Source organism: Coptis chinensis, chromosome 4 (genome assembly GCF_015680905.1).
Source record: "Coptis chinensis isolate HL-2020 chromosome 4, ASM1568090v1, whole genome shotgun sequence".
Lineage (NCBI taxonomy): Eukaryota > Viridiplantae > Streptophyta > Magnoliopsida > Ranunculales > Ranunculaceae > Coptis > Coptis chinensis.
The window spans coordinates 87521112-87547177 of record NC_141459.1 but is presented as its reverse complement, the minus strand read 5'-3'; the positions used below and the strand labels follow the sequence as shown (position 1 = coordinate 87547177).

The window sequence follows — 26066 nt, the reverse complement described above, 5'->3', positions numbered from 1 at the left end:
TCATCGAAACAAAAAAGAAATTTTTTTATTGATTCATTAACGGGCGTTTTACAATCTCTCAATTCCTATCTCTCTTTCCTCAATCTATTAAAGCCACGTGCAGTTGAAAAACTTGCAACTCTTTCGTCAGGTTCTCTATTTTATTTTTTTATTTTTGGTTAAGAAAAACAAAACAAAATAACAACAAAAATGTTATGAAATCATATGGATAAGCCCACCATTGATATGTGTTTATCATCATAATCTTATATCTTGGTGTTAGGTAACCTCCTCCCATTAAGACTCACCTCAATGAATAAGAATTATCTCTATCTCATTATCTCAATAATTCAATACATGTTAAGTTAGTGTGGTGTTCTCTCCAAATCGGTTTAATTCTAACACGTTATCAGCACGATAGTCTCTAGCTTTTGATTAAATGTATGTGTGTTTATTTACGATTAATGGTATGTGTTTAACTTGTTATTATGAATCGTAATCGATACTATTGAATTTAAATTCGTATTTTGGTATTAAATGTGTTACTATCGAATTTAACTTTACTACAAAAGAACGAGTTTTAAGTGCATACTTTTTGATATACCGTGATAAGTTGTGCTTCAATTCTTCAATGCTAAAATTTCTCATTTCTTCAGTTTTAGTCAGGTGTAATTTGTTAATTAGCTATGATATAAATGAGTAAGTGCTTATGGATCACACTTCTTTGTTATGAAAGAAAGATCAGATAGGAGGTAAGCCTACTGCGTTTATTAGAATAATAGTTGAAAACTTTCCCAAAATATATTGTATTTAACTAAAAGGGTCCTTGGACAAATGTGGAAAATCCTTAGTGGAGTCGACCCAAACTTTTCGTTGATCTGAACAAGCCATTTGAGCAAACACAATCAGGTAAAACCTTCAATCGGTGAAAGCCTGATCACTATGTGAAATGTGCCTCGAGTTACAACGTAGATCACAAAGTAATCCACATCACCACATCATGTACTCTTATGTTGTTGCTTATCACTTTATATTGGCCAAATATCAAATTCACTACAAAAAGAATGACTTTACCCGACTGACTATGGCTGTCGCGAAAGGTATTACCCGACAGACCAAAACTGCCGCAAGGCTATCGGAAAATGCTCGGTCGGCATAGGCTTCCGACGGTTTTTATTAGTCAAAACAGGCCGTCGGGGTTGAAGATCTTTGCCGATGGACATTCCTACTGTTAATAACCGTCAAACTTCCACAGAAGAGCGAGCAACATGAAACCAAACTGTCAAATGAAAATCATGGTGATATGCAACTTGATGATAAAAATCTAAAAGACTCCTATCTAGTATGCCTACTTTTTTCCGGACATGATTTTCAAATGATGCAAGTGAATAACCCTAAGACTACTAGGAAGCTTACCACAATATGAATTGATGGAAACGCATATATCCGCAACCACCAAAAAGCGTTATCAAGAAAAGAAAACACAAAACATGATCTAGTTTTCATTTCATTTACTATCCAAAAAAAAAAAGCGATCAAATTGCGGGTTAAAGGATAAATGTATCACCGAGACCCGTCACATCCCGGATATCTCGCACCTATCCCGATTACTAGTTTCCTTTGTTTGTAGTTTAATCCCCTGCATCTCATAATTCATTCTTCCAACCATTTTATCATCAAATCCCATCCACCAACTATGTAAGTGTAAGCTCTTAAATACATCAAATATTACATCAAAATGGCCTTAGCTCACTATTAGTTCTTTATTTAAAAATATATATTTCTTATAATAATTGTTTGGCATAAGGGAATATCCCAACATTACATTCTTGAGCAAACAACTATGCCCCAGTAAAACATACATAACCAATAAATAGTTTACTTATATAAAACATTTAAAACATGCAAGGTTTCTATAATAGTATTCAAATTCTTATATATACAAGTTCATCTACTCAATACAAAATATAGTTTTCACAATCATCAACAACTATTGTGTATTGGTGATTCATAAAGAAACAATGTGTTTATAAAAAAAACAAAAATCCCCAATAAGACATGTCGGTTCACTAAGTATACATATTACTTCCTTGAAAACCAAAAAATCAGCACCACACCATCTAATCAACCCAGGAGTCCTAGTAATCTCTAGTACCCTAGCAATGACTAAGCACCAATTGTTTAGCAACCCTTTAAAGGTGGCCCACCACCTCGAAAGGTGTACAAAATTCAAAATTAACAGAATTCACAATTCCTTTTCTAAATCCCCTCGTGATAAACATATATATATATATATATATATATATATATATATATATATATATATATATATATATATATATATATACTATTGTTTTCAAATACTCTAGTTACATATTTAGTTTTTCCATTGAATGTCTAACCTATGACTCCCAAACCTTGGATAACAACCGATTCCCAAACGGCGGGCCACTAGATCCTTGACTATCACAAGATTTTCCCAAAACTTTTCAGTTTTCTACAGAAACCCATTTCACGTATCTATATATATAGTTTATAGCGAGGTATTTGAATATCATATATACATGCATGGTTGATGCCTATCTAATTTAAGAAAATCTACCTCATATATTGGGATGTAGGTTCCTACCTTAGCAAGAATCCCATGGAGGGAAACATAATTTCTTATGAATGAAAGTAAATTGACTAGAAATTTAAGCCTTTTCTTGTTTTACAGAGCCTTGCCTCATATCTATATGATTTCCAACCTAACTACCACAAATTTCCATCCAATCCATACTACTAAGTGGGTGTTCTTTCAATCTTCAACATCAAACAAGTGACTAGCATCAATGCTCTAAAATAGATTGAATATTTAAAATTCTTACCGAGCCCACCGATGAGCACCATGAAAGGTGGAAAATCAAACTTCCAATTCCATCGAATTTAAAGCTAATTATCTAATAGAGAGCAAGCAACATGAAACCAAACCAACGGTCATCAAATGAAAATCATGGTGAGAAGGCAATCAACATCGAAGTTTAAACTTGATGATAAAAATCTAAAAAATTCATCGACTCCTATCTAGTATGCCTACTATTTTTTCACACTTGATTTGAGTGCTACTAAATTATGGTTTGAATCGTGAATAACCCTTTCGGTAAGACTACTAGGAAGCTTTATACCGATGGGAATTGAATATGAATTGTGATGGAAGCGCATATAGTTGTCAAAAGACCATCCTGCCCTTACCACATCAAAATCCCCGCCCTGGCGCGTTATCAAGAAAAGAAAACACAAAAAATTATTTAGATCTAGTTTTCATTTCTTCTTTTCGATTTTTAGTTTATATCCAATTAAAAATCTAAGAACTTTTCAAGTGGTTTTCCTAACTAATTGGATTTCAAATTGCCGAAAAAGGATAAATTCAAGTAAATTTACCCTTAATAATAATTTAGTTTATATAGCTAATCCATACTAGACCATGAACGAGAATAAAAATCACCGTATAGTTTTTCATCCTCCGAAAAGATTGCTCTCTTGGTCAATACAAAGATCGATGATGACACTTAGGCCGGGTTACGTCGGGACAATGTCGGGAAAGCACTACGAGCGCATTAGTTGAATCAGCGATTGCTATTCCAATGTCGACCTTCTTAAGGGCGGGGAGCATCATTCACTCCATCACCGGTCATTCCACATATATGTTTCCCGGCTTGCAAGCGTTTCACAATCTCATATTTGTGCTCTAAAACAATAAAATGCAATGAGGCGCAAATTTTAAGCCCCATAAGACAAGTCAAAGTTGGTCATAACATTAATCCCTCCATTCAATTGCAACAATGTAAGTAAACACGAGGAATAACCTTTTCTTGAGTACACCGCAACATATAAGAAATCAATTAAGGCACATACAATTAAAGGAATAAAGCCAAGTAACAAATGAATAACAAGTATACTACCAATTTCCATGCACTAATACAAACCTAACCCCCTAAGTTAATCAACAAGTAAAAGGGATGTACTACATGAGGATGGACTAGTTGCACTGGTGAGAAGTTAAAAGATCAATTAGTTGCACACACAAACACCTCCCCGTGTCCACATGTGACTCTTCCGCGAGGCCCGGTGGACGTCGCATTGGCTACATACATTAAGATAACACAATAATGATAAATTAACTTATTCAAGAAGAAATGCATGAAAAAAACTAAAGTAGAAAGGTCATTTTGGACCTAAGCCTTGGTAGTTATGTGAATGTGAGAATGTGCCTTAAAAAATCTTGGGATTTTAATAAAAGGTCCCAACATCACAATTATTAAAGAAGACCTACACTTACTTAGTATCTAGCACAAGTAGAAAGGACGTGTAACAAAAATGAATAGATGAAATTATAAATTAAAAGCAACAACCACAAGTTCAACTAAAAATCTTAAAAACAGCCTTACATGAATCAACAGTAGGAATGAATGAAAAAAATGAGGTGAAGAATTTCATCAGGTAAACTAATCCTTATATCTTCACCTTCACCAGAACTTTGTCCATCAAACGGTTTAAGCGTTTTAGAAATCAATGATGAGGTACTTTAGTCCATCACCATTATTCTCCTTATAAGTTAACATGAAATTCATCACCACAAAAAAAATTAAAAAAAAAAAAAAAAAAATTAAAAAAAATTAAAAATTAAAAAAATTAAAAAAAAAATAAAATAAATAAATAAAAAAAAAATAGTAGTATTTTGCTCTCTTTAAAGCTTTACACATACAGAAAAAACCATGTTGAAGAGAAACAAGACCTACGACACATAAACTAGCACAAGTACCATAAATATCGAGAAACAAGAGCATATACTAAAAGATTATTGGAAACAATTGGCATGTGGTCTTGGACTTTGGGAAGCTCATGAATACAATAATTAGCATCACAAATACAATAGTTAGCATCATGAAATATAGTTGGGGACTTGGGGCTAATATATTAGCTCAAAGTCGCAACTTAAGAATTCAAATTATAGGGAAGTAACCAGAATCAGGGAAACCTTCAGTGGATATATTTCATATTGCAAAGAAGCCCAACACCACTAATTGATGAAACCAATTCAAGGCCATTAGTTTATGGCCTTAGGAAACTATCGACTAGTTACCGAACAAAAAAAAATACAAGTGAACATACCAAGAAGAGCACTAAAAAGACCACCAACACTTAACTCCGGAGACCAAGAATCTTCACCCCTAAAACAAAAGATTAGTATATATGAAATCAAGATTTTATTTTAAAAACACTAAAAAGGAGTGAATTTGTATTTGGTTGAGTGTGAGAGTGAGTCGGTGACGCACACACTAAAAGTAAATAAAGAATACACACATACTGTAATGTTGTCACCGTAACAAAAAGTAGTTGCTTTTGTTTGTAAGGTTTGAACTTCGTGTTCCAATTCTAAGAAATATACCTCATCTTTCTTTCGTTCCTTGGAACAGAAATTGCTGATGTGATTAGCTAAAATCCTACAACAATCAGTTTAAGAATAGAGTATTAACATCATCATAAATTGGCATTCCCTTTAGTCTATACCAAATGCTACAAAACTGAAAATTGGAAGAAAGACTACCTTTTGGCATGTTTGGGGTCCATTTGAAGCGATTTCAAAGAAGTTTCTCATTAGCCATTATATTTTCCACTTCCGCCCATTGAACTTTGAACTCCCCATTCACAAATAACTCGACAAAAAATACAAAAGAAAAAAAACAGAAACATACACTATGAATAAGTGAGTCATCAATGAAAAGCAAGGCACTAAAGTTTCAAATATTTCACTTAACTAGGAACAAAAATGTTTGAAGGCAACTCTAATGAGTGAAATGGCTAGTCACAACATCGTACATTAAACTCACAAACAAAGTTGTGGACTCGGATGAGCCAATAATAAAGCATTTATGGGGCATTCATTTTAAGTCCGTTACTAATCGAAAAGAATGGGAAAAAATTACTTCAAATAACACTTACAATGCTTAGAAATTACTTCAAAAATTACTTCAAAGTTTAGAAATGCTATTGACAAGAAAGTAAAACCAAGAAAGATAGATGATTACCACATCATCAAGAGCAAGTCCGAGAAGTGCAGGTTGCCTCCTATTACCACATACACCACCAACATCTGTAAATCCCATTGATGAGCTCCTCGTGTGTAGTTGCATGCCTTAGCGTGAAGATCATGAACACATAAAAGATTAAGTTAAAGAATCCTTACATAAATCAAAGATAGAAATTGGGCGAAAAAGACAAGCAATTTATTATGGTTTACCTAGAATTCAACGAACCCATAACGAGAGAAGGAGTGAAGCGGCTACAACAAGCCCTAAGTGAGAGAGGGATAACAGTTTTTGGGTTATCTTTTTGTTATTTATTTTTTTTTCCTAAAAATTAGGCGTGGGAAATGAAATTAATTTGGCGTCTGGTATTCGAAGAGATATGCCGATGGCCCAAACTCGTAGGAGCAAATCCGACGGTTTGAAAACATTGAAAAATATTGAAACAACAGTCGGGAAATTACGTAGTCTGTTGGAAATCAACAACAATTAAAAACCGTCGAAATAGCCGACGAACAATAACTCTCCTACAACCGTCAGCCACATCTAAAACAAATGAAGTACCTAGGGAGCTTACCCGATAGATGGAAATATTATACCCGACTGACAAAATCTGCCGGGTACTTCCTACTGATGGAAACCGTCGGATATTCTTTATGGTGTATGTCGGGTAAACTCGTTTTTTTGGTAGTGATTGCTGATCAAATCAATGAGGTCAACACTCAGCTTTGGTTGTCTAGATTATTAATTACCAATTTTCTGCATTGTACTGCTATTCAAGACATTTTGGTAGGATATTTAGCTAGGCGAAAGCGATGCGATAAAACACAGTTGGCAAACCGATAATAACAACATGTTATATTTTGCTGGATAAAGGGCCTAATAATTTTTAAAGGTCAAAGCCCACGGATGGTGGAGATGTGGGGTAGAATATGTCTATTTTATTTGATGATATGATTATTTATTTTGCAATTCTCTCAATTGGTTTCACCTGCATGTGAACAATGTCTGAGCTTGAGGTTCACAGATTACCGGAAAAGAAAAATAGTTCGAAATTCATAATAGAAAGACACTTCTGACGAAAATAGTTGTAACTTTCTACTTGGTGATCGGTTTTGCAATCCACTTATTACATTAGAAAGCTAACTCAGAGATGTTTCCAATGGTGTATGGCTTGGAGCCTAATTCGTCCAGAGCTGATTCAGTTTTACAGTTCTTTATGGGTCAATTTCTTGTCGAATAGCGAAACATGGTAATCTGATTTTTCAATCGGATAGGTATCGTATTCCTTACCAAAAATTAGCTTGTTTCAATCCCAAAACATGGCATTGCATTCCGCTTCGAAATTTGTAACAATGCCACCATAACAAAGAATACTAATGACCTCAGCTAAAGTAGCTATGCAAATTATGCATGCCCCTCCCTAGCCTGGATTTCCCCTTGAAGAGCCATCCACGTTGATTTTGATCACACCCATGCCAGTTCAGGCAGGTACGTCCTTGACGGCAACTAGTTGTCTATACCTAAATCGCAATCTCAATCTCTTCTGTTGAAATATGTAATGTCGGTCTCACATATTCTATAAGTGTGAGACCGTACCTTATTTAGCTTGTTGTTATTTTGGTTATTCCATCTCTAGTATAAATATATGTATTGTAGGTTAGAGTAACATATACTCTAAACCCTACCTTCTTCTTGTGCCTCCATCATCTCTTCTTCTTCTTCTACACACTTAATCCCTTTAACCTAACAAGCTAACCACCATATATATCTCCTAGCATAAATAACATGGTATCGGAGCCGACTCTTTTTAGAGAATGCTAAGAGAGAGATCCTCAGTTTCAAGGTTCCAGTTTTAGTATTAGTTGTTGTCTTAGTATTGTTTCGCTTCCTTAATCTCTTGGTATTGATAAAGAGGAGTACGTCAGGTTTTCATAAGGCGAAGGCGTGGTATCGTCATCTCCCTGGTTTTCTCAATCTCTACGTGTAGGCGTGGGTCGCGCTCAGTTAAAGCTTCCTCGAAGCGCGCCACGCGCTCGTAGTACTTTGTCTCGCAGTTTTGCAGTTTCATATTCTTTTTCATCAAGTGAGTTTTTCTTATCTTTACAATGACTGATGTTGTTCCAAAATCCGATGAATTCAATAATACGTCTGTTTTCTCTGTTGGTATGACCTCTGTCAAATTGGAGGGTGTTGCCAATTACCTTCAATGGGTAGAGGCAGTTACTGTTTATCTTACTGGAAAAGGTAAGGAAAATCATCTGATAGATCCCCCAGATGATAAAGGAAAGACAACCTAGACGAAAGATGGTGCCTTGGTTAAGAATTTTCTGTGGAATACTATGGAGAAAGATGTTTGTAATATTATGCGGTTTTTTAAAACCTCGAAGGAGATTTGGGAGTATCTACAAGAATCATACTCTCAATCTCAGAATACTTCTCGTATCTTTCAGTTGTATGAGAACATCTTTGATCTCACTCAAAGACATATGTCTATCTCTGAATATTACAACCTAAACATTGTGGTTTGGTTTTTGAATCACGGCTATGTTTTTAAATGAAATTACGACTATATTTGGTACTTAAGTATTCATATTCAAATTACAGGTATGTGTGGTACTTGAGTGTTCACATTCAAATTACGGCTATGTTTTCGCGTGCAAATTATCATTGACATATTTCATTATGATGTACGCATTGGAAAAGACTCTTATTCTAATATAGCTCTACCACTTTGTCATCGCTCGCAATACTTATTGCCGCTACTTATTAAATCCAATATAGTGATTTAATGGGAATATGCTACAAATAGTAGTTTAATAGGAGTATACTACATATAGTAGTTTAATAGTAGTATGTTTAATAGTAGTATGCTACATCTAGTGGCTTAATTGGAGTATGCTACATCTACTGTTTTAATATAAGTTGGTCAATGCATTTGTTCCCTCCGTATGCTCCAACAGTATAACCCGTCTCTCCTTTTACCTTTCTTTTATAAACAGCATCAACACCTAGGGTTAGGGATTTTACCTTTTTATTTTTAAAAAATTATCAGTTATTAGTACTGCATAAGATCCAATCAAGCATAAGAAGCACGAAGCAAGCATAAGAGCACGTTAATTTTGCAAAAATGAAGGTAATTTCCTTTTAAATTCATGAGTTTGATTAAGTTTAAATTTTATGGGTAAATAAGAGAAAATTTTGAGTTATTGACTATCATTCTTCACTTCAAATTTTATCAAGTATAAAGAGCACGAAGAATTTGATCTTTGAAATGTTAACAAAGATAAATTTAAATTTAAATTTATCAATATAAAGAGCATGAAAAAATTTGTTGGTTGTGTCAAGTCTTTCCTTCCTTCATGGATTAGTAATTCTTGAATAATTGAACTTCGTTGAGCTATTGGTCTGAAGAAGCCTATTAAGAAGTTTAATATCTGCATTAGTTGTTAATCGAGACATTTGTTCATTGTCGCTATCTTCATGAGTTTCAAATTGAGAAGTACATGTTTACCACAGGTTGAATGTCAAGTATGTGATCAACTTAGACACTCAGTTATTGAATGCCAATTTATGTACTCTCGCTGTAAATAAGCTACATGTGATGGGATCCAATTGTTGGGCAAATCGCAAATAACAAGCAATCCAGGAAGGAAGTACTTGAAGTGTCAACATGATTTATGTCGAAGTTATTTGCAATGGTTGGATGAAGCTGTTTCTGATCAACTTTCTGGATCAAGCTCATCAACAAATGAATGCTTTAAGTGGCAGCCAGGCCATTGGATGAACGAGTGCCCTTGGGTAAACTGTGAATGCAATACAAAAGACTATAAGGGAAGGAGGATGTTAAGACTACCAAGTATGGATTAAATGTTGGAGAAAAGTATTTGAAATGCAAGAGCTGCTAGGGATTTCAATGGCTTCGTGATGTAGTGAAGATGACATCAAGAAAGAAAATAACCATTTTGACTGCAGAACCCATTGTTACACTGAAAATGACTCTGTTTGAATTCTCAAACCTAAAAATAAATTGAAAAATGTAATATGTAATGCAAAGTTCAACTTTGAACTTCTGCACAGTTATAGCTTTGTAAGATGGCTCCTTGTAAGATGTAATCTAACATTTTTCTCTCTTTTTTTTATTGCAATTTTTAGCTTGGTAAGATGTAACCTGACATTTTTATGATTGCAACTTTATAATGCTTACGATGTATGTATCTGAAGTGCTTGACAACTTTTTTAAACTGAAGCACTTATCTGTGTCTTTTTGCTCATTTTGCTGTAACTTTTTCGGTAATAGCCCATTTTGTTATGTCTGTTCAGCCATGCTAGCAGTTAAGATACAATCTGATGTAACACATTTGCACTGTGAACACATGACAAGTATGAAAATAACCTGTGAGAACTCCATAACTCTCTTTTTAACATAAATCTTCTTTACTATATGGAATCCATAATGTAGTGACATACAAAACAAAGTTGCACTAACTAGACGCAATCTCAGGTAGTATGCCGACTTTTTAGGAAAAATAGTTTGAGATACAATGGTTTTATCATATGATTAAACACAAACTTTTATCATATGATTAAACTTTCTTTTAAGTGATTGCTTATTAATCTCAACACCAGTTTTGTAGCACTTAAATGTATATGAAACTCATAGTATCATATTATTGAATATGTGACTTATAGTATCATACTATTGAATTATATGTAACTTCGAGTATCATATTATTGAATATGTGACTAAGAGTAGCATATTATTGAAGTATTATACGATTGATAGTATTATATTTATGAAATATATGAAACTACGAGTACCATATTATTGAATATGAGATTAATAGTATCATACTATTGAAGTATATGTCACTTGGAGTATCATATTATTGAATTTGTGACTAAGAGTATCATATTATTGAAGTATTATGAGCTTTATAATATCATATTCCTGCAATATATGTAACGAATAATATTATATTATAGAATATATGATTTATAGTATCATACTATTGAAGTATATGTAAGTTTAAGTATCATATTATTGACTATGTGAGTAAGAGTATTATATTATTGAAGTACCTAATCCTGGGTTGTATAAGACATGATTTGAGTGCGACAAGCAAGTAACGAGGTTTTCTAATATTTTGCACTAAAGTTTTGTTTCTATAGAGGAAAGACAACAAGCTATAGAAGGACAATGAGCATGGACTATGTACAATAATCAATATAGTGCTTCACCGCACCCTAATTTTCAAAAGGCCACATGCAACTATGTCTCGAGCTAATAGGTCATAGGTTCTTCGTGAATTTCCTCCAACTGTCCCACCGAATTTTCCATAAATACTATCTCTTTTTCTAGTTGTGCCTAATCTCGTTCACTACATTCAATATGTCATTTATTGTTCGATACTAACGTATATGCTATATGTAGTAGTTTAACTAAAGTATGCTACAAATAGTTGTTTAATGGATAACTTAATGACCCAATTGAAACTTCTTCACCCGGTTATTTCGGTTTTGCCCTTTAAAATATGTGCAAAATTTGGGTGCACCATAAAAGAAAATTGAAAAAACCAATTTTAATTATAATTATAAAAGGTAAATTGGGTAAAAAATTGGTTCGGTCCACCAGTCAGCAGTGCCACCAAGGAACACAAATACAAGAAATGTCCACGAATGACCTCTGCGGATGAAATCACATCCACGTCACCTCCTCCTTCATTTCTCCTCTTCCTTGTTCGTTTAGCAAAGAAACAAAAACAAAATGCCGATGTGGAGACTGTCTTCTTCTAGAAGGTTAGTGAATATCAATGCTAAATTGCGCCATTTCCCATCATCATTAAGTAATAATAATAAATTAGGATTAGTAATTAGTAAAAGAAGTATTGTGACGAGCTGTAGAGCAGTCGTAATTCCTAGATTTGGTGGACCGGAAGTTCTTCAAATTCGTTCTAATGTTCAAATCCCTGATCTCGAACCTCATCATGTCCTCGTTCGTGCACGTGCCGTTTCCATCAATCCACTCGACACTCGCGTGAGTTTTTCTTTTCAGTTTATAATAATAATAGATAATAGATATGAATGTGTATTGCCCGTTCACCTTTCGAAACATTTTAATTTCAGATGCGAGCTGGTTATGGTCGTTCAATATTTGGACCACTACTTCCACTTATATTGGGCCGCGATGTTAGTGGTGAAGTTGCAGCTGTTGGTGCCTCAGTTCGGTCCCTTAATGTTGGCCAAGATGTTTTTGGGGCATTGCATCCTACTGCTGCGAGAGGTACATATGCTGATTATGCCATTCTTAATGAGGAACAACTTACGCCAAAACCACCTTCAGTTTCACATGTGGTAAGCCTCAGATCATGTTGCCTCCTTACGCATACTTGCTGCTTTTTAATATTCCAACCTTGGCACCTACTTATTTTCAATGTATAGCTCCTTTAAACTCAATTGCTCTTTCCTATTTCTCATCAATTGAATTGTTTTCGTTGCTCAGATACTTATTATTGCCTTCTATCCCTGGAAAAAAGCCATTATTGTCTTTTGTCTGCCTTGGCCCATTGGAAGTGGCATCCATCTGCTTCAGTTCGGTATAATTGGAAGAGTGGAACATCTACTTGTATTTCATATGACTCGTCTAAATTTGTGTCATCTTTTACCTGAACCTACTTATATTTAGAGCTTGCTGCTTACAACTTAAACAACTAGGTGGTAAAGAAAGAAACATAAAACATATCGCTTCCATTTATGTAGTTTCATCATCTCCACTTAAGAGCCACATTTATGATGACTTACTTTTGCTTAGGTCCACCTAAGAAGCCACATGACCATGCACCTGCCCCAAATGCTATCATCACCAACTTGAAGGGTAATCGACCGTAATCAACTCTAGGGAAACACTACCGGGAAGCTATCGTGAATACCCATTTAGGGCTTAATTAATTTCACGAGTTAAACTCCATAGACGATGCTAGTGAGTTTCGAATTCACAAGCTCCCCATGAGGGAATGGGTGCAAGCCACAAGCTCATGCACTTTGCAAGTCTCTTTCATAAACACTTCTGTAGGAAATTGTTTGGATGGGTCTACTCGTTTATTTTTATTTATTGTTTATGCCAAAAATGGGAGACTTGTGCTCTAATGTAGATGTAACCTTCAGGGAAGAACATAATGCCACACCTATGCAACAACAAAGAGAAAGAAAAAGGAAAGAGATCGATCATTTCTGTACTATCTCACCCAAAAAGTTACCCTGTTGATGAGATGCATTTCCATTAAGAATGAAAATAAAAATGAGAGAGAGAGCGAGAGACATTTCCAGCCAAACAAAAAGAATTGCTCGGAAGTAACCACACTATGGCTTACTGGTCGAGACTTGGGAGGCAGCGCCCATGGTCTTGGGTTCGATGCCCACCTTCAACGGGGAATAGAGAATTGAAGGGATCAGATAATAACGTTCTAACTTTCAAAAGAAATAATAAACTCAAAAGTAGCCTAACTACTGCTAATGTAGATGAATTGAATATCATTTGTGTAAATTAGTATCAGAATAGATGAGCACCGGTTCTTTCACCTGGATATTGTTGTAAAATGAGATTATGTTGGCATTTTCACTTATTTCTAATTTCTTAAGTTGGTTTCTTCATCATACTCTCTTGTCACCTTTTTATTATAAACTAAAGTTCTCTAAAAGTCCCAAGAAGAAATGAAAGGAGAAAGAAGGCTTATCACTGTATTTTTATAAATCTTTAATGTTGTGTTATTGCCATTTTATGGTATTATTACAAGAATGCACATCGAGTGAAGTAGTAGACATACTTTTGTGTCCTAATACTACATATAATATTAAATAACTATGGTTTTTAGATGGATGAGTTGCAATGATAACGTAACATAATATTGAAGATTATAAATGAGGAGCTTAGTTATAGCTCCAGCCTCCAACAAGAGTTAAAAGAAAATTAACATTCTTTTCATTACTCGGCCATGTGCAAAGAAGACTAGGGAGATAGTCCTTGCTGGTGGTCAAAATTCAAAGGGGAAGACAAAGCCACAATTGGGCGCTTCTTTAGTGGCGGATCCATTGGGGAGGGGGGAGAGTTGCCTTACCTGAACTTTTGGAGCCATTGTTTCTGTACATGGCATAATGAAAATGGAAGGGCAGTGCTATCTACTATATTGAAAAACATTGGTTGTAAAAGGCAGTTTTCCCCTTCTCACATATATTATACCTAGCCAATTGCTCTCTTATTTACCAAATTTACCTCAATTCCTATGGGTCATTGTTGTTATAAGTATTGTAGATGAGGCGGTATTGGATTCGATTCCCACCCTCGCCAGGGATTTAGATTGTGACGCTGATAAAACTGAAAATGTTTATTTGTATAGGATAGTTCTATGTAATTAAAGGTTCAGACCGAAGCTAAGTGCTGGGGTTGAGCCTTGGCAACTGTTGCCTGTACGCACCTTAGATGCCTGCACTAGGGGTGAGGTGTGGTGACTCTAAGTCCTCTTAGTGCAAGAGCTAGGTTGAGTCTAGACTGCCCTAGGCATGCTTTTGACTGCATTAGCATAGTTACCATAATTCTTTCTTCAAGGATACTCATTTTCGTAACACTTTTCACTCTGCTATATTTGACATGTAATCACTAAAGTAGATTATGAATGCAAACTTATTGTAGTTGATAAACTTATGCTTTTTCATTGATTAATTTTTTTCTGGATTGGTATATATTACTTTGCATGTTCAATTTGCGACATTGTATTCGTTAGATCCTCATTTTTTTTTACTGAAGAAGATGACTTTTTTATAAAAATTTGTCTGATAATGTAGGAGGCCAGTGCCATTCCCTTTGCTGCATTGACTGCTTGGCGTGCTCTAAAAAGTACTGCTAGGATTGCTGAGGGGTATGTTTAAGTCTTCATTGTGGGCATAGTTTGAGTTATGGTTTGGTAAATATGAGGATTTTCTCTCACTATTCTGAATTACTAATAATACACAGTTTTCCATTTTGATGCATCTGATAAGTAGTTGATACGTTTTGTGGTGATGTTTGTAGCATTGCAACTTAATGGCTATGCTGTCAAAGGCGTCGCCTAGGCGCTCGAAGTCGCCAATTTAATGAAAAATGTTGTGCCTTTGTCAAAGGTGTTGCGAAGGCACCAGTTGGGGAGCCTAGCACCCCCGCCTTGCCCCTGACAATATAGCGTGATAAAGGTGACAAATGACTCACCCCATAAAATAGGAGTTCTGCCCATTTTTCATAATAAGAAAAAGGAATAGGAAAAGTAATATGATTCAGAGTTTCAGACATCGTAAGTTATTACTTTGGAATGTAAAACTATTTTATGTAAGATTTTTTGCTAGAAACTATCTTTTATTTATTCTGAGCTTCACCCACTTTGACCTATTACAGAGTCCCAACATGGAGTCTTCCTTTCAGTCTTTTGGCCAAGTAAACATCAATTCCTGTCCATGTCCATCAAATATTCCCTGCCTTCTCACATTCCTAATACAATCAAAATAATTCTCTTTTCTGAAATCTCTTTCAGCTGTATATACATTAAAACGTCCTTGTACCTGATGACCGTCTGTGTCTACCCAAGACATGTCACACCAAAAGAGGGTAGTTTTAAATATATTGACATAAAACCTCCATAGAAATTCTTCACCGTCAACAAGGATGTGAGGACCAAGATCGTCATCAACCGATTGGCAATGGAGATGTAGATCTGTATGCAGGGTGGTGTTCTCAGATAAATGGTTCCGAACAGTTACAGTAGTTTTTTTTTGACTTATCCACCGAAATCCGGAGACAGATGAACACTCCCACACTAAGAGCACAACCAGGAGAAGTGGAGTTAGTTTAGATCCATGGGATGTATTATTCTTGAAGCCAAAACCCATACTTGTAGGCTATTGGTATGCTGCTGTTGGCTACCTCAATATATAAATTTAGAGCACTGAGCTCTTTAGGTAATATTGGCTACTTACGGAAATGAAGGTACCATTAATTAATTTTCATTTTAAGTTGTCCTTTTGAACTGATAATATCAAATACATTTAAGTTGTCCACCTCAACAGATAATCTCATTTATGTTTTTAGCTATTATGGAACTTACTATTATTTCCACATCTTAATCTTTGTTACTCTAAAAACAAATTAGCCATAAAGAATCCTCCGGCCCAGCCCATGGTAGCAAGGGACCAAAAGCCATTTTTGACATATTAAGTGTACTAAACACATGGTAGGTTAAGCAGCTCTCACCCCTGTATTTGTTAGATGTTCTATGTCACAACTCGATTAAAATCTTGAGAACATTGAGACTCAAAGGGTGGTGGGCCACCACACCATCCTTCCTTATTAGAGAGATATATGGCAGAGCCAAAGAAATGGAGTGCATCTCCTGCACTCCGATTGGGTGCGGTGTCAAAATGGGATTAAACCTTAACTGAAGTAGAACTTGCCATCAAAGCTTCAATCCCCTCCCCAGCATAGAAAACGGAAGTGCGCTCCTGCGCCCCGGGTGCCAGAACAAGCCTTCCGGAACGGAATGAGACTTAGTCGGCGCTTAGATGTTAGTTCCGTCAAGTGCGCCAACATGAAAACTATGGCTTGGAAGCTGTAGTTTGCTGTGTAGACAGTCATTCCAGCTTCAGAGGCAGGTGACCTGGGGCAGGAAGGGGTTTCACTGCTGGGATGGGACCGGATCCTACTCGAAGTGCTCCACCACGAATAAGAGTCTTCGGGCTGGATAGGCAGTAGAGATAGGAACTCCTATATTTAGGGTGGGCTTTCAAGACACAGATGAACTACTCCATCTGAAAAGGGTTTTCCTCGGGGGGAAAGAGGCTGAACTACTAATGGGCGAGCAAAAAGGAATGGTCTCAGGGCCGTCCCAAGGAGGAATGAGGATGTGGAAAAGAAGAGACGGTCTTAGATGGAGTCGTTTCCTTGTACGTATTTGGGTCTTCCTCTTGGGGACGACGTGTGTTCTAAATATATTTGGGATCCTGTTATTGAGAGATTCCAACATAAGCTGGCAGGGTGTTGTAGGTATCTTTTGAAAGGGGGTCGTTTGGTCTTGATTAAGAGTACTTTGTCCTCTCTTCCAGTATACTTTGTCTCTTTTTGTCATTCCCAAGAGAGTTGCTAATAGGATTGAGAGTATCATTAGGAATTTTTTATAGGATGACTCCAAGGAGCAACATAGATATCATTTGGTGAGGTGAGAGATTCTTTGTTTGGCTAAAAACGTTGGTGGTTTGGGTTTGTGTAGTATGGTAGCATTCAACCAAGCGTTTTTGGGTAAGTGGTTATGGCGTTTTGGGGAAGAGAGAAATAGTCTTTGGAGGAAGGTGGTTGTGTCTCGATTTGGGGAGAGACATTTTGGGTGGGAGAGTGGTCCGGTTTCAATACCTTATGGGTGTGGAGTGTGGAGGGCAATTCTTAAGGTGCTCTTTTTGTTCTTAAGAGGTATTCGATACAGTTTTGCAATAGGAGATGAGATTATTTTTTGGGATGATCATTGGACAAGTGGTGGGGCTTTAGCCTCTGCTTTTTCTTTGTTGTTTGGTCTATCCAGGTTCAAAGGGAAACCCATTTTTGATTGTATGGTTAGATCCGAGGGAGGCATATCTTGGAATCTTGGACTGCGCAGGGTTTTGAATGATTGGGAAATTAGAGACCTAGCTTCACTGATGGTAAAGCTTGATGTGACTATCCCGAATGCACAAAATGGTGATAAAAGAGTGTGGTGTCCCAACAATAAAGGTATCTTCTTAGTTAAGTTTTTTTTTATTTTTCTATAATTTCTTGGTTGTCTAATGCTAATAGTCCTAGCCCCATTCCTGAATTCCTTGGGACTATAATTTGGATATTCAAAATTCCCTCCAAGATTGCCTTTTTTTGCATGGTGTGCTTCTTTGGAACGCATCCTTACCATTGATAACCTTAGGCATCGGAAAATGTGTTTGGTCAATTATTGTCAGTTGTGTAGAAAAGATGGTGAGTCTGTGAATCATGTACTTCTTTAGTGTCCTTTTTCTTGGAAAATATGGTTTGTTTTTCTTTTAGAGTCTGGAATGACTTGGGTATGCCCGGGCCAGGTATTGGATTTGCTTAAAGGTTGGAGTCATGGTCCTTTCTCTTCTTCTGGAAATCGCATGTGGAGCTTATTACTTTTGCGATCATGTGGGGCATTTGGCTAGAGCGAAACCGTCGTCACTTTAATGGCATCTCTATTTCGCGTAAGAAGACAATTCTCTTGATAAAAACTTTGTTATTTTGGTGGTCTAAAGTCTTCAAAGAGTTTAGAGGATGCTTCTTTGAGTATTTTGTTGCTAGATGGGATCGTATTATGTGTTTAGACATGGGGTGACGGTGCATGTCAGGGGTTTTTTGTTTTTTTCTTCTTATGTTTTGTTTCATCACTTGTAAATATTTATTTTTTGGTTGTTCTCTTGTAATGTAGGCCTTCTCAGCCTACTTTTCTTTTATTAATGGAATATCACTTTTACCGAGCAAAAAAAAAAAAAAAAAAAAAAAAGAGACGGTCTTAGATGTCATCTTAGCTGTTTAAATAAAGCAGCGACAAGGTCTCTGTCCTCGGATTCACTGATTCAAGGGTTTTAGATGGGAAGGACAGAAGAGTTCGAATGGGCGAGTGACGCTGGTTCCAAAGGCTAAAAGCCAGAGTAGTTGATCCTGTAGTTCTAAGATAGAAGAATCCCGAAAACCATCCACAAATGTCGATTCATTCAAGCAAGAGAGTGCTACAATCCTTTCCTTCGACACTGGTCCCGTAAACGAGTGAAAAAAGGCTTTGTTTCCCTTTCGTCCAAGAGTTCACTCGAAAGCGGGTGTTAGTTATTAGGTTTGAACCGGTTCCGCCCCTACCCCTTACAGTAAGTACTGGTGAGAGGGAAAGAGCGCTCCTGCCCTTTACCCAAACAGTACTAGAATGGCAATCAGCCTATTGCTGTTCTGCTACCCTCAACCGACCTGATCGTCCCAATCTGGTTGTCCTCACTAATATCAGATCCACAATCACTTATCTAATGAATATGAATTTCCATCTCTATCTCTATCTCTATCTCGGTCTGGGTAATAGTTATTCTGAATAAAAAAAACAAGTACTTGTGTTAGATACCATTTTATCCTATTTTTGTTCTTTTAGGACCATTATATACCTGATTATCCTAAAGCTTGGTTATATCAACTAATACTTTTATTTATACTCCACTGAAACTACACCGACAAACTTCTTAAACCAGTGGAATTTTTATTTACTTTTTGACCCTAATCAGTGGATATAATAATTTAAACCTGCTTTGATATACTTGTTTTGATATGCCAGGCGTGTTGGTATTTAATATCTTAAAATCATGTGTATGTCTTACATTCTTACTTGGCGTCTATCCTCACAATTTGTATGTCTCTTTTATTGTTTTTGAATTTTGATACATTAGTTTGTCCTCAATAAAGGAGTCTCTTCTGAGTCGGCAACTACTTTTCTGTGTATTACTCTTTATTATCTGATATTGTCTACAACAGACAAAGACTGTTGGTGCTTGGTGGTGGTGGAGCAGTGGGTTTATCTGCAATTCAGCTTGCAGCAGCTGCGGGATGCCATGTAGCAACTACATGTGGTGGTCGAAGTGTAAATCGTGTTCTGGAAGCTGGTGCTGAGCAAGCTATTGATTATACTGCTGAGGTAATGAGAGTGGAGTTGTGTGTCTCATATGTTTTTTCATAGCTTACTGCTTGCAGGTGATAGTTGGGCATTAGTTCACCTTCTTTTTCTTAGCTCTGGAGTAATAAGTTTCAACTAACAAGTACACCTACTTGTAGGATATTGAATTGGCAATTAAAGGACAATTTGATGCTGTTTTAGATACCATTGGTGTACAAGAAACCGAAAGAGTAGGCATCAACTTTCTTAGGAGAGGTGGTCACTATATGACACTGCAGGTAGGATATTATCTTGGGATTTGTTTTTCAGTGTCAGATGTCACAGTAAATTTAAATTTCTGCCATCTAAATCCTTTGATTATTTTTACCTTATTGTTGCAGGGAGAGGCAGCATCCTTGTCGGATAGGTATGGATTACTTTTTGGGCTTCCTGCAGCTACATCTATTTTACTGAAGAAACAATTGCAATACCGTTATTCCCATGGCATAGGTACGAAACATCATTTTTTTTTTATGAACTGTTTCTTTCTCTATTTACTTAATGTATACATATTGTCGTGCTAAGTGTACAAGTTAAACCATATCAGTCATTTCCAGTTACAAAGTATTGACTCCAGAAAGATATATTTATTAGCTGAACTCTCTGCACAACGTATCAAATTCTAGTTTTTAAACGGAAATCCGATGTTGCACCCTTCCCCCACCTTTCATGTCACCCCACTTCAATTTGCGCATTACCCCAATCGACATCGGAAGGGCGATTAGAAATTAAGAACCACTTAACCAATCTTAGTTTTTGCAACTAGGAAATCACATGTACACTCACTCTGCATAAAAGAACTAATATTCAGAAGCTAATGCAACAGTTATGTGCATTGCTATTGAGTCTGTTTTTCAAATGTTGTGCTATTTCATTTTTTCTTGCCCTTTCTTCCTTGGCTTATGTATTTAGTACAGGCTCCCAAAGTCCCAATAACTTGAATGGACAGACTTGTGATGGATTGGAATGCTATTTTTGCATAACCTGAAAAGATAGCGGTTTAGGACTGGAATAATTGACTTACTGCAATTAAGAGAGCCTGTAATTAATTTATATTGATAATTGATGCTGCAGACTATTCATGGACGTACATGAGGGCCGATTCAGAGGGCTTAGATGAGATCAGGAGGCTAATGGAAGCTGGGAGGCTAAAAGTACCTGTTGACAAGACATTCTCAATTTCACAGGTGAAGGAGGCTCATGAGGCAAAAGACAAGAAACTAATTCCTGGTAAGGTGGTGCTAGAAGTAGATTGAGAAGAAGTTCAGAAGCTCCGAAGCCTTGTGTTTTTCTTTTTCAATGTAAATGTTTCGGTGCGGTACAATTGATGTAAATAGGAGCATAATACGTGCTAAGAAAGTATAATTTTGCCAGGAATTTCGCAATTTTGTTATGTGTTTTAGAAAGGATAAAGGAATAGGTTTAACACAATTATTTCATTTGCGGTTTCTCTCTTTTGTTTTATATTTTTTTATAATTGACCTTTTTCTTATAATACAGTCGGGCTCTTATGGATTTGGGCACTGGAGGCCCAGATACTAAATCTTCACAAAATATATATGTTTTGATTGCAATGTATCCTGTGTTTTGGTGGTACACAACACACTCATCACCACCATGTCTTCAATTTCTCGTCTCCGCCACTATTCTGGCCTACTCCACACCCTAACATCTCAATCCCATTTCCACTCCATCCCAAAATACCCCCAACATCTCCATCCCTCAAAAGATTCCTCTCTACCCTTGGTCGTCAACCAACCCGGTCCACAAAACAAAACATCGGCTTACGCGCCCGCCAACTACAAAACCGGCGTCTGTGGACATACGCACTAACATTCAGCTGCATAGCTGGCTTCATAATAATAGTTCTAAACAATTTCCAAGACCAACTAGTCTTCTACGTGACTCCCTCTGAAGCTTTAGAAAAATTCAACTCCAACCCATCAAAAAACAAGTTCAGACTAGGTGGACTAGTTCTTGAAAATAGTGTCACGCAACCCGTTTCGTCACCTGAAATGGAATTTATAGTTACCGATTTGTTGACCGATATTTTGGTTAAATATCAAGGTTCTTTACCTGATTTGTTTAGAGAAGGACATTCTGTCGTTGTTGAAGGTTTTATTAGGCCTCATAATGAGGTGAGTAAAGATGAGTGTGCGTCCAATGGGAAGAAGTTTGCTGACAAGGCTATGGAGCTAGGCTGTTATTTTTCCGCTACAGAAGTTTTGGCTAAGCATGATGAGAAGTATATGCCTCAAGAAGTTGCCGCGGCTATTCAGAGGAATAAGGCCAAAATTGAAGCGGATAATGTACTGGGGGGGATGACCAAAGTTGAAGCGGAGTCTAAAGAGGAGGATAATGCAGTGAAGAGTTGATTTTGTTGCGACGATTGGTAATTTTGATCTTTGTTTTAATATGTTTTTAGTATCATTCATTGCATTATTAGTTATAGACGACTTTGTTTCAATATGTTAGTGTAGTGTTAGACAAGTGGGAAAATACTTGTGCTTAATGGAGGCGTGGAAAATAGTATTTTGGTTTTTGTTGTTGTAATGCACCATTAATCCGTTATGCCCTCCCAAATTGTTTTAATCCCCAAAAAATGTGAGACTAGATTTTTTGAATGAATAAGAGGATTCTAATTAAGTTTTTTCGCTTGTCATTAAGTTCTCACTTTGTTAACATTTGTATAAATAGTTATTGCTAAGCTGTTTTGGCCATTTTGTAGTGTACCATGAAGATTTTCTCTTTGAGAATAATCCCGTTGTTGGAATAGATAACATGTTTTAAAATCTTGGGTTTTACATAGTTTAAGAATGCTTACAATTTCATACTTAATTTTAAATTTGCGTGATATTTACCATAACAAAAACCAACACCCTGCAGCTTAGTTGTTCTATTGAATCCTCCTTTGTAAAGCAAAATCTTGTTATCAATGGAGTATGAAGATTGTAACACATAACCGAACCTGTAAAAACATAATAAACTGTAAAAGAAAGACAAACAGGCGTAGAAAATCTTAGGAAGAATTTCCCGGGTATTACATCAGTCCATTTGTCCTCTTTTTTCTAGTTTGGAAGAGTGGGTCAACCATGGCTATTTATCTCGTGGCAAGTTTGGTCTTGTTTTTTTTGGAGAGTGTGGGTTATTATGAGTTAGTCCTGGTGCATGAGCATGGATTATTAATTAATTAGTAGTTTCTATTTTGTTTGGTTTCCAATTAGGTTTAGTAGTTGTTTTCTTATATAAAGGCATCTAGGCCTTCATTGTTGGATTGGTTATTATGGAATATTAACTCTTTGAGAATTGTTCTTCATGTTTGAAGGTTTAAACCCTAGATTTAGGTGTTTGATTTATTAAATCTTATTGATGTTCATCCATTGTTGAAGCTTCTTCCGCCAACAAGATACATCACCTGGTCTGTTGGTGGATTTTCTTACTAAGTGGCAATCAGGGTCATTCTCATCTAGAGGCAGGCGACTTTGGGGTTTTCTTCCATTTGCTACCTGTTGGGGAATTTGTTTAGAGGGACTTGCAAATTTTCTGGGCTATTAGTGGGGTGTCTAGGTGTGGTTTGTTTTTTCGGATTTTTTTTTTTGTTTTTAATTTTTTGCTCTTGGCCTTTTGGACTTGTCGGTCTTCTTGACCTCCTTTTTTTAGAATTAGTGAAATCTTCATTTTAGAGAGTGAAAAATAAAATTAAGACAAATACGCATGAGACCAAAATTTAACGCGGTTTGGAAATTTGCCTATATCTAGGGGATCTCGAAAGGGTTTTGGCAAGAGAAGTTATGGCAACCGGATACATGTGCCAAACCACATCTCAGGGTTAACTCGCCAACCCAGCTTCTTTGGCTGGCCAAATCACAACAGTACCATTTCACAGAGTTCTAACTTCAATTTTAGGTCTTGAAAATCATAGATAAAGTGTAGAGGTGTTCCAAGAGACTTCTATTTCATTTGTTTGGCCCCATTGACAACCCTTGGACTATCACTGCAAGGTTCAAGAAATTAATTTTCTAACACCAGACTCCAGAGCTTGTTGAAGACCCGCTCTCAGTGTTGCTGTTCAGGATTTCCCATGAAAGGGACATGAAACCATTTTGCAAGTACAATGGGTACACTTGCATCATGACTTAGGGGAGATTTTGAGCAATCTGTTATTAGGATGTGAAGGATTGGAGCATATTTTGGGGAATGGATTATACTTGTTTGATGATAGTATCAGGGTGTGGTTTAAGATTTGCATTTTGGAAAGGAACATTACCTTAATTAGACAGTATGTGGTGTGCTATAGAAGAAATAACATTCATACATTGATGAAGTCATTTTTTAGATGAAGTTCAGTCAAACTTTGAATTATAATGTCAAGTTCCAGCATTTAATCTCCTTGGTAAGGGGATGCATTCATATTTTTACTAGGGTTAGTTAGTGTTACCCCCCCACTAAATGAGCCAATTAGGATTTCCCCCCCACTAGATGGGGAAATTAGAGTCTCCCCCAAGTTGACTTTTTTTTTGTGTGTACTTAGGGGGGAGACTCTAATTTCCCATCTAGTAGGGGGGAAATCCTAATTGGCTCATCTAGTGGGGGGGTAATACTAGTTAACTCTTTTTACTATACCATCACAAGTAAACAGGGAAGGATCTAAAATTTCTTCATAATTGTAATGTCTAGGAAACCTATTGTTTTGGATACTATTCCCCAGCGTAGTCTAATATATTTACTAGGAAGAATTTGATTCATAGTTTCCATAGGAAGAGTTTGATTCTGCGACGTATTTTGATTTCCTAAATACTACTGCAGATCGACTTAGAAAGGTGATATTGAGGACTTTGAAGTATGCTTTTAGAAAAGAATAAAGATTATGCTTTGTCCATCATACATTCCCCATTATTTTCCCCGATGGTGTCAGTGAATTAGTTTGTACTAAGTTGCTATCGCTAAAGACATGAGATTCAGCAATTGAGACGAGAGTACTATTTCTTTTTAATGGACCATCTATTGGTGTCAATGTATTGCTTGGTACTTAGTTTGATATCTTTAATGGTCTGAGTTTCAGCAATCCAGAAGAGGCGCATATTTTATTGTTCCATTGTCTAGTTGTATGATCAATCAGGTCAGAGACATATCCTAAATTAGAATTTGGGTTTCACGCCAAATGGTTTTTGAAGCTCTAATAAGGGAGCTTAGTTATCCTCCCAAACTTTGATGTAAGTGACTGTCCTATTTTGCCAATAGGTAATTAGTCTCTTATCGTCTTTGGTCCTTCCACCATTTCGATTCAGATTGGGGAGCCGTGGAATGGAGAAAATTAGTATGTATATGGATATACAGATTTAAACCTGAAAAGGATTTGGTGTATTTAGGAACTCTTCAACATACACTTTCAAGGATTTTCTATTCAGATGGGAGTCTTTGATGGGACTTGTTTAGTAGTTTTAGCGCTTTTGTTTTGTTTCGAGTTTGCTTTTGTGTTGCTCTGCTAGGATTTCTCATCTTATTACTTGGTATTCCTTTTGATAAAGATAAATTGTATATTTTGTTTTTACCCATAAAAAGAAAAGAAAAAAAAAGAAAGAAAGAGAACTCTTCAACATAAGTTGGAGAGCAGTACTTCGTTCTGGATGTGTACAATTTTAAATCCTGCGACCCTTACTTTATGTAGAGCGAGGAGAGTTCTACTTGAGAAGATGTGTTTTACTGGAGTTCTCGCCCTTTCTCCAGCAAAAAACTGCTACATAAATTATCTGAAGTATTACAAGGTTTGTTTGTTTATTTTTTTAAAATCTCCATTAGGAATTAGTTCTCCTTCTGTGCCCCATTAAGATTTTTCACACGTAAAGTTGGTTTTACTGATTTCGATGGTCCTCTCTATGCATTAAAGGTGTATGCGCTGGTTAGGCACTTTGGCAAGCCTGGCAGCTAAGTGCGCCTTTGACTGCATGATCTGAAATCCTCAGTAGACTACAAAATATGACCTGAGCACATCTTTGATCAACCACTCCGTACCTTCTTTCACCAGTCTCTGCTCAAAACATGTAGTTCTTTGAGCCATATTTTCAACACCTAGGACGAAGAAACATCTTTAGTTTGATATATGGTTACTACCCAACATTTTCTAAACCTTTCACTATTTCCATTTTCTGCTTTTATTGTCAGCCGTTCGTCTTGCTTTCTCTTACATGACCTCCTTTGGTTCTACCTACACATGACTTCCACACTTTCCTTTTATTAAAATTTTTATGTATCCTAGGGACAAGCAAGTCATGCACAGTGTATT

The 26066-nt window shown here is 36.4% G+C and overlaps 2 protein-coding genes and 1 long non-coding RNA gene across 6 annotated transcripts; all 3 read left to right on the top strand.

The window, feature by feature from the left end:
• Positions 1-165: 165 nt before the first annotated feature.
• On the top strand, positions 166-10259 carry LOC147505411 (uncharacterized). Its single transcript, XR_015193315.1, has 2 exons — positions 166-420; positions 9564-10259. It is a non-coding gene; the product is annotated as an uncharacterized LOC147505411 (long non-coding RNA).
• Positions 10260-11674: 1415 nt separating this feature from the next.
• Positions 11675-22445, top strand: LOC147505409 (GroES-like zinc-binding alcohol dehydrogenase family protein). 4 transcript variants are annotated; one of them, XM_086557944.1, is made up of 8 exons: positions 11687-11843; positions 11949-12081; positions 12171-12398; positions 14883-14956; positions 19606-19765; positions 19903-20022; positions 20125-20233; positions 20858-22445. In XM_086557944.1, the coding sequence occupies exons 1-8, from the start codon at positions 11812-11814 to the stop codon at positions 21037-21039; spliced, it is 1038 nt and encodes a 345-aa protein (XP_086414070.1). In that variant the 5' UTR covers positions 11687-11811; the 3' UTR covers positions 21040-22445. The 4 variants fall into 4 exon arrangements, with proteins under 4 accessions (XP_086414069.1, XP_086414070.1, XP_086414071.1 ...); XM_086557945.1 differs by having other exon boundaries at positions 11690-11843; positions 11967-12081; XM_086557946.1 differs by having other exon boundaries at positions 11693-11843; positions 11954-12081.
• On the top strand, positions 21355-22445 carry G1 (transmembrane protein G1P-related 1; the record flags this gene model as incomplete). The annotated part of the gene is made up of 1 exon (XM_086605536.1): positions 21355-22445. A coding segment is annotated over one exon (804 nt), but the record flags the coding sequence as incomplete, so codon positions are not given.
• Positions 22446-26066: the final 3621 nt, after the last annotated feature.

Coding starts and splice junctions, on each gene's coding strand:
- LOC147505409 (XM_086557943.1), top strand. CDS start 11,812: ATGCCGATGTGGAGACTGTCTTCTTCTAGAAGGTTAGTGAATATCAAT. Junction 12,082..12,170: donor TCAATCCACTCGACACTCGC/GTGAGTTTTTCT, acceptor TTTTAATTTCAG/ATGCGAGCTGGTTATGGTCG. Junction 14,957..19,605: donor ACTGCTAGGATTGCTGAGGG/GTATGTTTAAGT, acceptor TGTCTACAACAG/ACAAAGACTGTTGGTGCTTG.